This window comes from Pteropus alecto, unplaced genomic scaffold, assembly GCF_000325575.1.
Source record: "Pteropus alecto unplaced genomic scaffold, ASM32557v1 scaffold103, whole genome shotgun sequence".
Lineage (NCBI taxonomy): Eukaryota > Metazoa > Chordata > Mammalia > Chiroptera > Pteropodidae > Pteropus > Pteropus alecto.
Window position 1 is genome coordinate 14701484 of NW_006436288.1, and position 14230 is coordinate 14715713.

The following is a 14230-nucleotide window of genomic DNA, read 5'->3' on the forward strand; positions in this document are numbered from 1 at the left end:
AATAAGCCTATTGGATGAATGAACGATCAATCAAGGTGGATGCTAGTAGAATGTTAATAATGGAGAAATACCCAGATGCTTGCTGGGCTGTTTGTTTGCCTGGCAGGTTGATGAGACCAAATGTCCAGGTATTTGAAAAAGGAGATGAGAACTTGAAAAATGTGACAGTTTCCAGCAATGCTGTTAACTTCCTTACCAATCAGGATGTTATTTAAATACACAGACCAATAAAACTTGAAAAACTATGATGTTTGTCATCTATTGCCTGAGCAAAGAAAGGAGAGTTGCAACAGACTGGAGCTGGGATATCCTAATAAGGTAAAGAAATCAAGTATTAAAGTTAAATTCATTGTGTGTATGTGTGTGTGTGGTTTGATTTTGCTACATCTCAGTGAAAAGTTAGCATTTCAGCAAAAGAATTTGATTTATAATAATATACGCTTGATCTCTGTGTCCAAGTGGATGGCATAATGAACACAGCAATTTCCTTTTCCTCTCTATATAAAGGTAATTTCTAGTATGATGAAGTAATTAATGTAGATTAGGGCTTTTGAAAACTAGGAATAATCAAATTTTCTGCAAAGAATTCATCTCAAGGCCAAACATTAAAATCATAACTTTAGTCATTCATAATAACCATATATAATTCCATCTATCTAATTGAGTAGAAAGAGCAGAAAGATGCCCCCATTCTCCATCCTCCAAACTACCTGTCCTCAGCAGACTTGAAGCCAACACCTTTTGCTATAAAAACTATATCCTCTTGACTTTAATGCTTAAAATGTATTCCACCAATCTGGATAAATTTGAATTCTAACTCTCACTAGCTGCATGACTTTGGGCAAATTTTTACATCTCTTTGGGCTTCAGTTAACTTGCAAGTAATGGGGATAATTAATAACACTTACTTCATGCAGGTTGGTGGAGGATTTGCAGGAAGGGTGCCTGGCATAGTGACTGAATTATAATACTCAAAAATAATTTTTAATCTTTCTTTCCCAGTCACTCATATAAATGAGAAAATTCAAAGAAGCAGATGGAATGATATCAAAGTTCTAAACTATAAATTTGTATTCTACTTTTTATCTTCGAATACATGTGATATGTACAATCCAATTTTTATGTTTTTTTAAGATTGAGAGATAAAGTTTTTTTTTTCTGATTTATTCAATTAATTACTGAGAAATCCAGCGCTTGATTGAATGATATGTCTTCATTCCTACTATAGATTATTTCTAGGAACCAAGTCTGCATTCAAGATCAAGTCTTCACACACGTGTTCACAGTATGTATTCTTTCATTCTCCCCTAGCTAGGGATAATCAGATAAGATGCCTCCTTACATTCATTGGTAATGTTTTGGAGACAGAATTTTGTTTTTCTGTAGTTTCCAAAAAAACATTTCGATAGAGAAAGTGAAGTTATTTTCATAGCTTACCTTAATTTATCTTCATTAATTGAGTGTCCTTATATAGGGTGTACTTATCAACTAAAAGAGTTGAAAAATACTGAATGCTAACAAGCTGATATATATTCATAGCTGTTAATATTTAAAAAAATATTTTGTAGATTAAGTGAACATTTTTACCCTGAAATTTGAGTGTCTTAAATATATTAGGCCACAGTTTGCAGCAATGATACCGGCGATAATCAAGTAACTACATGAGATCATTTTAAAGTAGTTTTCCTATAAATATTTTAAAAAGTGGCATGTGGAATAATTATTTTGCTATTAAATATCCATAATAAATAAATTTAAATTAATATATATTGGGTCATATTACAATCAAAACTATAAAAGTTTAAAAAAATGACACTAAATGTCACTGCTTAGGAAAATTTATCAAAAATAATAACTAAATATGAGGCATACTTGGATTATAAAACTTAAATAGTACAGAAAAGTATAACATGAAAAAGATAGACCGTGCGTCGAACTTATCCTAAAGTTCCTTATCCACAAAATAATAATTATTCTTAGTCATACCTTTGAAATTATTTCAGGAAGAAGATTTATTTATGGATACAATCATCTTTTTTATTTCATAAAAGATATATTAAATATTCTTTCAATCCTTGCACAGTTTTTCAATTTGATAGATTTCTAAACCCACAAAAGTATGACATGTCAGAAAGCATGGATGAACCTTCGATTTAGAGAGGTAGAAAGGTAAGGTTAGGGAGTCACTTTGTAAGCAACCTACCTCCCAATATCATTGATTTTACTCTGCCTTAGGGTAAAATTAGCTGCTACTTCTGGGAACTAAAAAAAACTGCCACTATCATGTTGTTGTTCATTTTAAGTATTGAATACCATACTTGGCAGAAAAAAATGACTCTTCATGATAATCTCTTTTTTCTTTACAGTTAACACAATTTGAAACAGATTATAGCATATTATTTTCATTCAAGCAAACTTCTGATTTTTTCACGCTGAGTTAAAATGTATCTTCTTAAGGAGGTCTCCCTCTTCCTTCCTTTCATGTCTACTCCTTGGTATGCTCATGGTGTTCACCAGGGCTCTTGTGGAACTTACCATATCCTGCATAGTATGCATTTGGTTTATGTCAGTTCAAAGAAGCAATTTTCTAGCAGTTCTACCTTTATGGTGTTGATGCTAAACAAATGTAGGCTAAACATCGATCTCTGTTCTTAGGTTTTGATTGTGAATTTCTAGATGATTTCATATGTCCCTTTTCTTGATATTTATTGATTGAATTAAACTAAATTGAAAGAGTATAAGCAGCAGCTATCAACCAATGATATTTTAAGGGAAAAAGTCAATAAATAATAACATGTCCTACCCATTCTCTCTTTATTCAATTATGTTCCCTATATCTTTCTCATTTCTCCTGTTTGTCTTTTCTCCTTTCCCAACTCAGTTTTTTCTCTTATGAAATTACACCACACACACACACACACACACACACACACACACACACACACACACAACACAACACACACACACACACACACACACACACACACACACACACACACACACACACAGCTCTGAGCGCGAGAGCGGGTTTTATACCTTTGATCTTTCCTTACCGGGATGATGACGTCGGCTCAGTAGTTTGTCTTTGCACACGTGCATGTTTAATTAAATGTTCTTTTAAAGCAGTTTGAACTTCTGCTGGGATATCAGGGGAAGTGTGGCTGATTTTTATTGCAGGCTCAATAGCTTTTAGTATTGGCTTTCCATTTTCTTTAACCTCTTTTTTCTCTTCGGACTCAAAAACTTCGGTAGGAGCATTTGAAGTGCTCTGCGGAAGAGTACTGACGTTGGAAGTCACGGGTTTGCTCTTCCAGCAAGGCCAGCACAATTTCCAGAAGACAAAAAGTGAGACAACCAACAAAGCCAGGCCACAAAAGCTGACAACGACTGCTAACAAGCTTACTGAAATATCTGGAAAAAATCACAATGTGAATAAATATTAATGCCTTGATAGTATATATAAAACAGTAGAAATGGTGAGATAATTTTACATTATAATTATTAATCATAGCTTCCTCATTTAGAGTTTCAAAAATTTAATTTTAAGTTATCTTTGTAGGGAAGAACAATTAGTAATTACGTTGGGAAATTCTCAAAGAAGATATTTGAAAAATCCTATCCCAAGAAGAGTTTCCAGTTGTATACAGGAAAAGCATGATATATTCATTTATTTCCATGGGTCCAAGAGTTTGCAAAGTGAAGGTTGGCAACTTGCAACTTGAAGCCACGAAGGTTAAGAAACTCAGAAACTGCATATACAGAAAAGGTTTCTGTTTGCTTCATCTTTGATCTAAAGATACAACCTTCTCTCTCTCTCAGCAGAGAATAATGTTAAATATTTGTATAAACCACTTTGTATAGTCTAAATGAGAATAACATATTACTAATAGAGAATGTGTGCGTTATTAGCTGTATTTTCCAACTCCATAGTTTGATGGTCTTTCATGCTCTTAATTTCCGAAGTCCAAAATTAGTTAATGATTTCTTATCTAAGTTTCTCTAAAACATTCTTATTTCAAAATAATTACAAAGTTAATATATACTAATTATGTAAAATGATTCAAAGGAACATAGTACAAACAGTTAATAAGAGTGAGTAAATAAATAATGGGAAAGAAGAGACAAATCTCTCATGCAAAAGAATTCCAAACAATTTACGTAGATACTTTGCTCTCAAGGAGGTGAGGCACAGGTCCCTACTCTTTAAGTGTGAGCTACACAGAGTAATTTTCTTCCAAAGAATAAAGTCTGAGAAAGGGTGAAAAAGGGATAACTCCACAGTGGAGAAAACTTCCCCAGGGGATTATAGTGAACATTGACAGTGATTAATCACATTGATAGTATACACTCTTGATATGATGTGATGAAAATGATACTTTATCTCCCCAAACCCATAACCAGAGTCTAATTATTAGAAAAATATAAGAGAAATTTCAGTAGAAGAGCATTCTACAAAATACCTGATCAGTATTCTTCAAAACTGTCAAGGCCATCAAAAATGAAACAAAATAAATGAAATCTGAGAAACTGTCACAGCCAACAAGAGACTAAAAAGACATGACAACTAAATGCAATGTGGTATCCTAGACAGAATCTTGGAATAGAAAAGGATATTAGGTAAAAACTAAGGAACTCTTAATAAAATATGGACTTCAGTTAACGATATATCAATACTGATTCATTAATTTTAACAAATGTGTCATACTAATATAAAATGTTAACAATAGGAGACACAGGGTGTAGGAAATATGGAACTTTGTACTATCTTGCCAATTCTCTGTACATCTAAAACTGTTCTAAAAGTAAACTTTTTTTTTTTTAAGTTAATATCCTTTACCTGCTTCCATTTTCACATTTCTAAGATAGCCAATGTTAGCAATCTGGTGTGTTAACACTCTTAAAGTTTTGAAGCCCAAATAGATTTCCTATGAAAGGAAAGTTTTCTAGATTTAGAAAACTTTGTAATTTCTTCTACAACTTTGTTTAGCTTCAACATTCAATATGAATCCAATTTCTTTTGTTTATTTCAAATAAAAATGTTAGGAATATATTATAGGCTAAATTCCTTTACACCCTCCGAATTCATACATTGGGGTCTTATCTCTCCATACCTTAGAATGTAACTGTATTTGGAGATAGGGCCTTTAAGTGAGTAAGTAAGGCAAAATGAGGTCATATGGATGGACCCTAATTCAATGTGACTGGTGTCCTTATAATAAGAGGAGACTAGGACAAAGACATTCAGAGGGAAGACCAGGTAAAAACACAGGGAGAAGGTGGCCACCTACAAGTCTAGGGGAAAGACCTCAGAAGAAATCAACGTTCTTGACAACTTGACCACAGCCTTGTAGCTTCCACAACTCTGAGGAAATAAGTTACTGTCATTTAAGCCACTCAGTCCGTGGAACTTTGTAATAGCAGTCCTATCAAACTAATACAGAATAAACCTAATTTCCTTTAACCACTACTGTAAATCCAGGAGGGCCCTCCCCTCTCCAGAAGTAACCACAGATTCTAGTTGGGTGTGTATCTGGCTAGTTCGAGGACTACTAAACAAAAATATCTCTTAAAATAACATAAAAATATAGAATTATTTAATGCACTTTTTTTAAAACTTAAATGGGCTACTGCATAATTATTTGTTCAATTTATTTTTTTTTATTCAGCAATACCTGAGGTCTAACTTCATGTCACATACCATTCCATAATACTTCATCATGATGGATATTTAGATTATGCCCAATGTTTTGCTACTACAATAGAGCTACAATGAGTATCCTTGCACCCTTCTCTGTGCATATTTGTGAATGTTTCTCTAAGGTAAATATCTAAAAATAGAACTGCAGGGTCATAGGTTATGTACACATTTAATTTTACCAGATATTTCCAAAATGTACCCTAGAATGGCTGTAACAAAAACATCATATGAGTTCATTAGTTCTTACAATCTCAGAGAAATATTGTTGTACTTTAATTTTCATTGATCTGATGGGGAAATGATACCTCGTTTTAATTTACATTTTCCTGACTGGTAAAATAAAATGGTTTTGTTTAAACTCTCATTTGTAGCTAATGGAAATCCATTTGGAAATTGAAATAATTCCATGTTTTTATTGCTACTAAATTATAAGGATAAAAATTAATTTGACATGCTGTGATACAGAGACATTAATATTCTCTTTCACTTGCCAGTTGCTTACTAAAAAGAAACATTGAACATATTTCCCATTTATATGGTAGTTTACTTTATTTTTAATTTTTATTTTTCATTGGCACCATAACTTGAGAAAAAGGGAAAAGTACAAAATTAATGTGTTTCCTGATATTAGCTATGGTTTTAAAATGGAGGAATAAAGACAATTATGGTTTCAGAAACTTCATGTATTTTCAGCTCCATTTACATTACATTTTTCTGAATATTTTGACTCAATTTCTTCAACAGTGTAACTTCTACCTAGTTGGAGCCCAAAGCCAAGATATAATGAAACTGCAGGACAATGTGGGGTAGGGGAAAAAGGAGAAGTAGATTTCAGTCTATAACTGAAAACACCTCCCTTCTCATTAATGAGGGTCGAGTATTAGAAAATTTTATATTCCACCCACAAAAGTTTTATGAAATTTTTTTATGCCACTGTAGTGATGAGGTTTGGCATTCATAAGGTTGTTTTCATCTTAAGACAAAGCTCTGTAGATATCTCTGACCCTAGTTCCATCGTCCCTTCTGCTGATAATTTGGGGGGTTCTATAAAATATTTCACCCAAACACAGTCAGTTTTGAAAATGAAAGTTTATCTCATCAATGCCGGGGTAGCAGGTGGAAAACAAGTCAAGTCCTGGCAACTGATATATATAGTCACCGTAGCTCTCTTAGCTTAACATCCTTCCAGGTCACCCCTTAGCCGCCTGGGGCAAATCCAAACTTTGCATGGTATTTCATAACATTTTTGTGATTTGACCCCTGGCTATTGATCCAGCTTCATTCTTCTGCTACTCTCTTACCTATATTCTTTATTCTGACCTCACCAATACTCTCATGATTTTGTTTGGGCTGTTTCATGTAGTGACAGTGCATTTTCTTATTCTATTTGGCTGCCTAGAAAATTTGTATTCATCCTTCAAAAATCAGATACAATAGTACCTCCTCCCTGAAGCTCTCTCTGCCTCTTCTATTCTTCTGGGCTTTTAAAGCACACCCACAACTGTAACACTAGTATTATAATAATCAATTGGTCTATAATCCTGTATCCTACACTTTTGGGACATGATGTGTTTCAAACACTATTATTATTTTCTTTTGGATATTAGAAAGATAATATGGCACACATTATCTGGGATAACATTCAGTAACCAAACACATTAATATATCTGTAATGAAATGTATGAATTATTTACACAGCATGGGATCATCAAAGACTGTAAGTAGCTAAATGCCAATTCAGGTAAAGTGTTAATGCCAAATTACCATAATTTAAAAAATAATGTTGAGTTTTCAGGTTTTGAGGTTTCATAATTGCTGATAAGGAAATATGGATCTGTATTTATTTTGCTTCTTCACATGTTCACATCCTATTAATTCATTCACTCTGTGATCCTTCAAAGCAAAAAACAAATTAATTCACCTTTTTATTTTTAGTGTCAAATATATACGATATAGTCAAAAATTGTTTATGGAGCTATTGAATACATATTTTGGGACTTATCTCAAAAGGCACTCAAATGTCTGTGGATTTCAAGGTGGGTGGATGACTAAAAGTTGACTGATTTGGAGGGAATATACAGAAATGCTCTTACTAAGAAGATAATTTAACATAGCTTGTGCTGTGGAACAATCTATAGATCTATAGATTGTTCCACATAGATTGTTCCACAGCACAAGCTATGGATTCAAATGTCAACACCACCGTGTGACTTTGGGAATACCGGTTAGGTTTTAAGAGCCTCAGTAAAAGAGAGATATTTATATTTATTTCATAGAAATGTTGTTAAGTTTAGATAAGAAAATATAAAGTATTTAACATTATAATTTGCACAAGAAGTGCAACAATTAGACTTGCTCATACAGTCACAGGCCGGGCTGGACAACCTCAACAGATATTCTCCATGAGAACTCAATCCTGTAAAATTACCACATGGAGGAGCAGAGTATTTGTTTCCTGAGGATATGGAGCTTCAAAGAAGGGGAAAACAGGTATGTTACTTCTTAGGGATGGGAGTGGGGCAAGATTCCATGATTATTCCTATCTTGTAGATCCTTCCATTTAGAAACATAAAGCAAGGGGAAAGGTATTTCCTCTCAATAGCAACAAGTGAAAGAAGATAGGTTAATTAAAATTTTATCCTAAAAAATAAAACTAAAATTATAAAACAAGCTTCTTATATTTTATATATTTTTACATTGCTTGCAATTATGAGTAAATATCTAAAAATTAAAACTATTGAAAAACAAAATCAACTAATACTTAGATCTTTATGACGACTTTTTTCAGTCAAATTTGTGTAGCAAAATAAAAAAGAATCTAACTATCAAAATATTAAAGGAGGATCTGGGAGAATTTATAAAGTCATCAAAATGTATTAAATGATTCTTTTATGACTTTGATTCAATTCAACATTTTTAACCATGACAGGAAGAATGTTCTGAGTTTGGACTTAGTTCAAAGAAAGATAAGTAGCCCCAGAAACATGTTTAAGTCAGTTATTGAAATGATCAAATACACATTTCAGAAATAACACTCTGGCTAGAGAGACGATATGAGTAGAAGCCGGACTAGAAGAGGAAAAACTAGTTAACAGATTGCAAGTCATCCACATGAGAAATTATAGTTGCTCCAAACGAGGGTTTCTGAAATGGGAAAAATGAGCAAATTCAGGAGATACTCGGGAAGTCAAAGCTGAAGTAAAGGAGTGTGAAGACTGAAGGACAGAAATGTGAGACACTGGGAGATAAAGAGTATGATGAAGTAAGGAAGATCACGACTCCGGTTTGGGCTGTACTGAGTTTGAAGTACTTGTGGTCATGTACATAGACATTTTGAGTAAACTGTTAGTCATGCATGACTGCAACTCAAGGTAAAATGGAAGAACTTCCTTAAATAGTGGAATCTGAATCCATGACAGAGAAGATAAAAGCTCCTCCATGGAATTCTGAATATACCAATATTTAAAGAACTATAACTTTAAGGAACAAAGGGCCTGAATGCATAAAACACTGAGAAAGAGTAGAAGGAGAAGAGTTTTTAAAAAATCAGGTCAATGTGTTTTCACAGAAATTTGGAGAAAATATATTTTAAAAAGTGGTCACCAGTGTAAAAGTAAAAATAAGTTCAATTAAAATGAGAGTTGACAAGTAACTATTAACAAGTAGATCTTTAATGAACTTCATGAGACTCGTGAAACAGAGGTTGTGTTAACTAGATACACGTGGTTTAATTAAAAAATGAGGGTGAGGAAGTGAATTCTATGAGAGTAGATAATTCCTTCAGGAAACTGGGTTTAGGAAAGGAAGAGAGTAAGAACAATAACTAGAAGAGCACATGGAATTGATAAAGCTGTTTTTATTAAGATGTGTAATACTTAAGTATGTTTTCAAACTCATAAAAAGAAATGATTACACAAGAGACAGAAAGTTAAGCAAAGTCAGTAATTAATAATGAAGTCTCATAAAAGGTGACAATGGATGAACAAAGTGAAAGAATTGGATCACTTCTTTTTTAAGAAAAAGAGGGTGGTTCTGGATCAGGTAAGTTTATAAGTCTGGGTAGAAAGTCAAGTAAATTCTTGTTTACGAGTAGTGTTTTCCATTCAAAGTAAGAGTTAGGGTCAACTGCCAGTTATTTTGGGATATTTGAGAATAGTTTGGAATATTTAAGTAGAGTGGGGAAAGTTTGAAGCAGGAACTGTAGAGAACAGAAAATTGAATTGGAAAACATAGGATATCTGGTCAGAATTGAGAGTTCTTTTGAAATTCTGTGCTAATAGAGTGATATTAGTCTGCCTGGTTTTAAAGTCACCTAATTATTCAGTTGCTTTGGAGTAGGGATTGAGAGACAGATGGATTTGTCCATCAATGAGGTACCTCTCTCCTTAGGAAAATGTGATAAACTTCAAAGGAGAAAGTGATTGCAATGATGAAGGATGGATCATAAGTACGATGCCGTGTTTACTGACAAGAAATTCACAGAGAAGTAGAAAAGTGAATGTTTTGGAATTTCTACATGAGAAAGATGAAAGCATAGGAACTTTTGGTTGGGATTTGAGATATCTCAATTTATAATTCTAAGGTAGCATTGTTTAGCATAATAAATGTCAGCATGATCATAAAAGAAAAAAGGTATGGTGGAGAAGAGATCACTGGAGGAAAGGGGCCAGAGTGATAAATATGAATGACTTGCCTTTTCCGCATGGACTTTGAAGTTACCTATTGCAATAGGCAACCTTGATGAATAGGTTCTCTCTAGCTCAAATTTTCAATGTCTTTGGATAATAAAAAAGAGTCTATTATATAACCTTCATCCTATTATATCTTGATAAGACTAAGAGTTAATGAAATTTACAGAAATTAGATTAGGCTCCAAGACAATCAGGTTTAAAATTGCTCAGACTCTGGTTTGATTACATACACATGCATAACCATCGCTCTACCACTATCTATCTATCTGTCTGACTGTATATCTCTGACTCATTTTTTCTATAAAGGTCTTACTCTTTTATCGTTTCTTAATATCTCAAAATAAAGTGACAGTTCTGCAAAACAAAAGAAAGACCACTTTTATAAAAAAAAAAATCAGAGTAAGCCAAAAAACTGCCAATTCCTCAGAAACTTTTAGTAAAGCAGAACTTTGCTAAAGGTTGTATAACCAGATCATAACATTTGTATGGTCCTATTCACTGTGGCTTGTGAAAACCGTTAGGTCTAATTACATACTACCCATGAAAATGGCTCTTATCTCACAGAATAGCATAGACCAATTGGCATGCTCTCTGTTCTCAAGTAACACTTCCTTAGCTGATACTCTCATCGGTGTCTATCTGTATCATATTTTTTCATTTTAAAATTCTAGTTGTTTAATTTTCAAAATGTATAAAAGTGTGATTTCTTATAATTAATCATAAATTATAATTTAGTTCATAGATATTCCAAGCCTTTTGTTTCTTCAGTGTTCCCCATTGTTGCCTGAACACAGACTATGAATATGGCATTATTCTGTGGAGAAAGAATGGAATAAGACTTCAATGAGGAACTTGTATTAAAAAAAACTGAGGCAAGCTGCCTCTAAGATAAAAATTTGGAATTATCTTTGAAGTCGACTTATTTATACTATTCATATGGTATTACAATTATAATAGGGCTAATTTCTGATTTCTATAACAAGGGACCAAATTAATAGTGCCTTAAACAAGATAGAAGTTTTTTCTCTCATGTAACTGTCCCAGCACAAGCAGGCCAGGGCAGATTCATTAGCTTTAAGGTGTCTGGAATCCTGATTTCTTCTATATTTTTGTTTTGCTATTTAAAGAGTTCTGTTTTCTCCTTAAAGTCCAAGATGGCAAGCTACCATGTCCACATTCCGGCAGCTGGATGGAGGAGGAATATCAAGGGAAAAGGGAAGGTGAGGGAATGTCCTTTCGTTTTAAGGGCACAACCTAGGAGTAGTGGGCATTACCACTGCAGACATTCCGACAGACAGAACTTAGTCCTATGGCTGGTGCGGCTGAGAACAGTTTTCCTTTTTAAGTTTCTTAATTTTTTTTTTTTTTTTACTTCTGCCATATACTGCTTTTTTAAAAAAGGATTCTATTACTGTGAAATAGAAGAAGAAAGTGAATACTAGGAAATAGCTAGCAGTCTCTTCCTCATCTACAAATCCAGTACATGACCATTCAATGGCTTGTTATAATCACTAATAGCCAGGGAGTAATGGTGTCATAGTTTTCTCTTTGTATGCACTAAAGGAAAAGCATCATCGTTGAAAGTCATAGTATAAGTCTCAGTGACTTGGAAGGAAATACTGGAGGAAACAGTGATGCACACCCAGTCAAACTTTTGCTGGGTTGGGAGGGAAAAGAAAGTGTCAGATGAGTTTGGCAACAGTGCCCACATTCCTCATCATTGTATAGCTAGCTTTAGAGCACATCAATGGCCTTTATATTTTTAATGAATTCTTTTAAGGAAAAAAAGTGCATCATGAACATTATTGACAGCACTCTTGATGGCATAGAGTCCAATAATAGGTGAAATAACAAAGGCATCATCAATTCTGAATCAAAAAGCTGTTCAGAAGACTCAGAACTTTAATTTTAAAGTTACTTTAACCAATTTATTTCGTTTACCTTTTTTGTTTGTATTAGAGCGATATATGACATGATTTTAAAAATCTATGTCTAATTAAGTTTTAATGGAGGTATTTTCATAAGTATAAAATAAAAATTCCTTACTATCGAAAGCATCAAGTCTTTAATTGGCAATATTCTTTGTTCTTTCTTGGTACTATGTAAGATACTGGTGCATCTTATAATCGATAGCATCTTGGATTCAATCAAATGTGCTTTCAAATATGGTACTCGATATGATATTCACATATCCAAACTTATTTTAAAAATCTTTACATATGTTCATTATTGAGTAAATGATTTATAATCTGTGATTGTATATTAATTCTACATCTAAATCAACTTGAACAACTATGCACAGCATTTAATTAATGGCACCAATACATTTTAATATCTGGAACAGTGGCTTTCACATAGTAAGTGCTCAACAAACATTTGTTGAATAAAAGCATAATGCTAATACCACATCTAATACATTAATTCAAACTAAAACATATCAGAAATGATAATAAGCTTTTTAATATTGTTTTGTCCACTATGACTACTGAAACAGAACTAAGGAAATAATGAGGACTGAAGAGAAAACAGGAGTCTTTGGTTAAAATAATTCTGCCATATGGACAAATTGACTTCTACAAGATTTTAAAAATTAACAGTAATGTTTTCTATTCGATAATGGAACATTAGACAGTAGATCATAACCTACCTCAGGATCTACCTGAATGGGGAAAAAAAAGTTATTAATACTAGTTCTTCCACCTCCTCTCCCCAACTCCTCCACCTCAAACACCCCAGCATGATTCTACCCTTCTAGTTATGAGGCCATTGCAGCAAATTCTGTAAAGGTACATACATCAGAGGGAGCACCTCGTCAATTATATAAATGTATAACACTATGCTGTATGTCTGAAACTAATATTGAATGTTAACTGTAACTTAAAAATTTTAAAAATTAAAATAAAAAAGGGTCTATATATTATATGTATATTACATATATATTATATTGTATTTTCTTATAGTCTACATAAGCTATGTTAATGTCAGCTCTTACAGTATCAGTGGCTACTTAAGATATTTATTGTTATGAAGAAAAAACTATCATGTTAGATAATAACAAGAAACCATGTCTTCAGCCAGGGATTTATTTCTAAACTTGGTCACCAACAAAGGAACTTGATATTGTACAAATTAGAAACAAGCAAAATAATTTATTGACCTTTAATAATAACATTCCCTATCAGGAGGTCTAATTTTATTTGACACATTCATGCTAATTATACTTCGGAATCTTTGAGCAGATGATTCTCAGCTCTTTTACACTGTAATATTTTGCCTCCAATGCTCTTAGTACTGAATTTTAATAATAACACGAACTGTTAATTACTTAACTTAGCCAAAATATGCTAGGAAAATAAAACAAATGAGATTTTAATGTATTGTTTTTCTAATTAAAAATGAATAAAAACAATTTAACTGGTAATCTAATATGTGATTTCATCACAGGATTTTTCATGAACATATAAAGGAGCTTTATGTATAATTTTATGAGTTCAAAGTTGTTCCTTTAAAACACACTAAAATCTTTAACAAGATTCGGGTATTGAAATAAATCAATTATAGTTGGCTAAGAATATAAGTAAAGATTTAGTTGTGTACACTTAAGTGCATATGCATGCATATACTCAAATGAGAAAAATAAGGACATTGTGGCTTACATTTGGATGACAGCAAATCTGATGAAAAGAAAGTTTGGGATTTGGGTCATAATTATACACTGAGAAATTTTATTGATACCTTTTTATACGCCACTAATTATAGTCAATAATATAGAAATAGTTTAGAGCCTATCTTTACAAACATTTGTTCAGGTGCCTTTTAGCACCAAGAATGCTCTTAGGAA

The 14230-nt window shown here is 32.9% G+C and overlaps 1 protein-coding gene across 1 annotated transcript in view; it reads right to left on the reverse strand.

Moving 5' to 3' along the window:
• SYT10 (synaptotagmin 10) overlaps positions 1-14230 on the reverse strand; it is a 51392-nt gene that overhangs the window by 31696 nt on the left and 5466 nt on the right. Inside the window, exon 2 of the mRNA XM_006912736.1 lies at positions 3054-3411. Within this exon, the coding sequence (XP_006912798.1) occupies positions 3054-3411 (358 nt within the window). The remainder of the gene's footprint in view (positions 1-3053; positions 3412-14230) is intronic.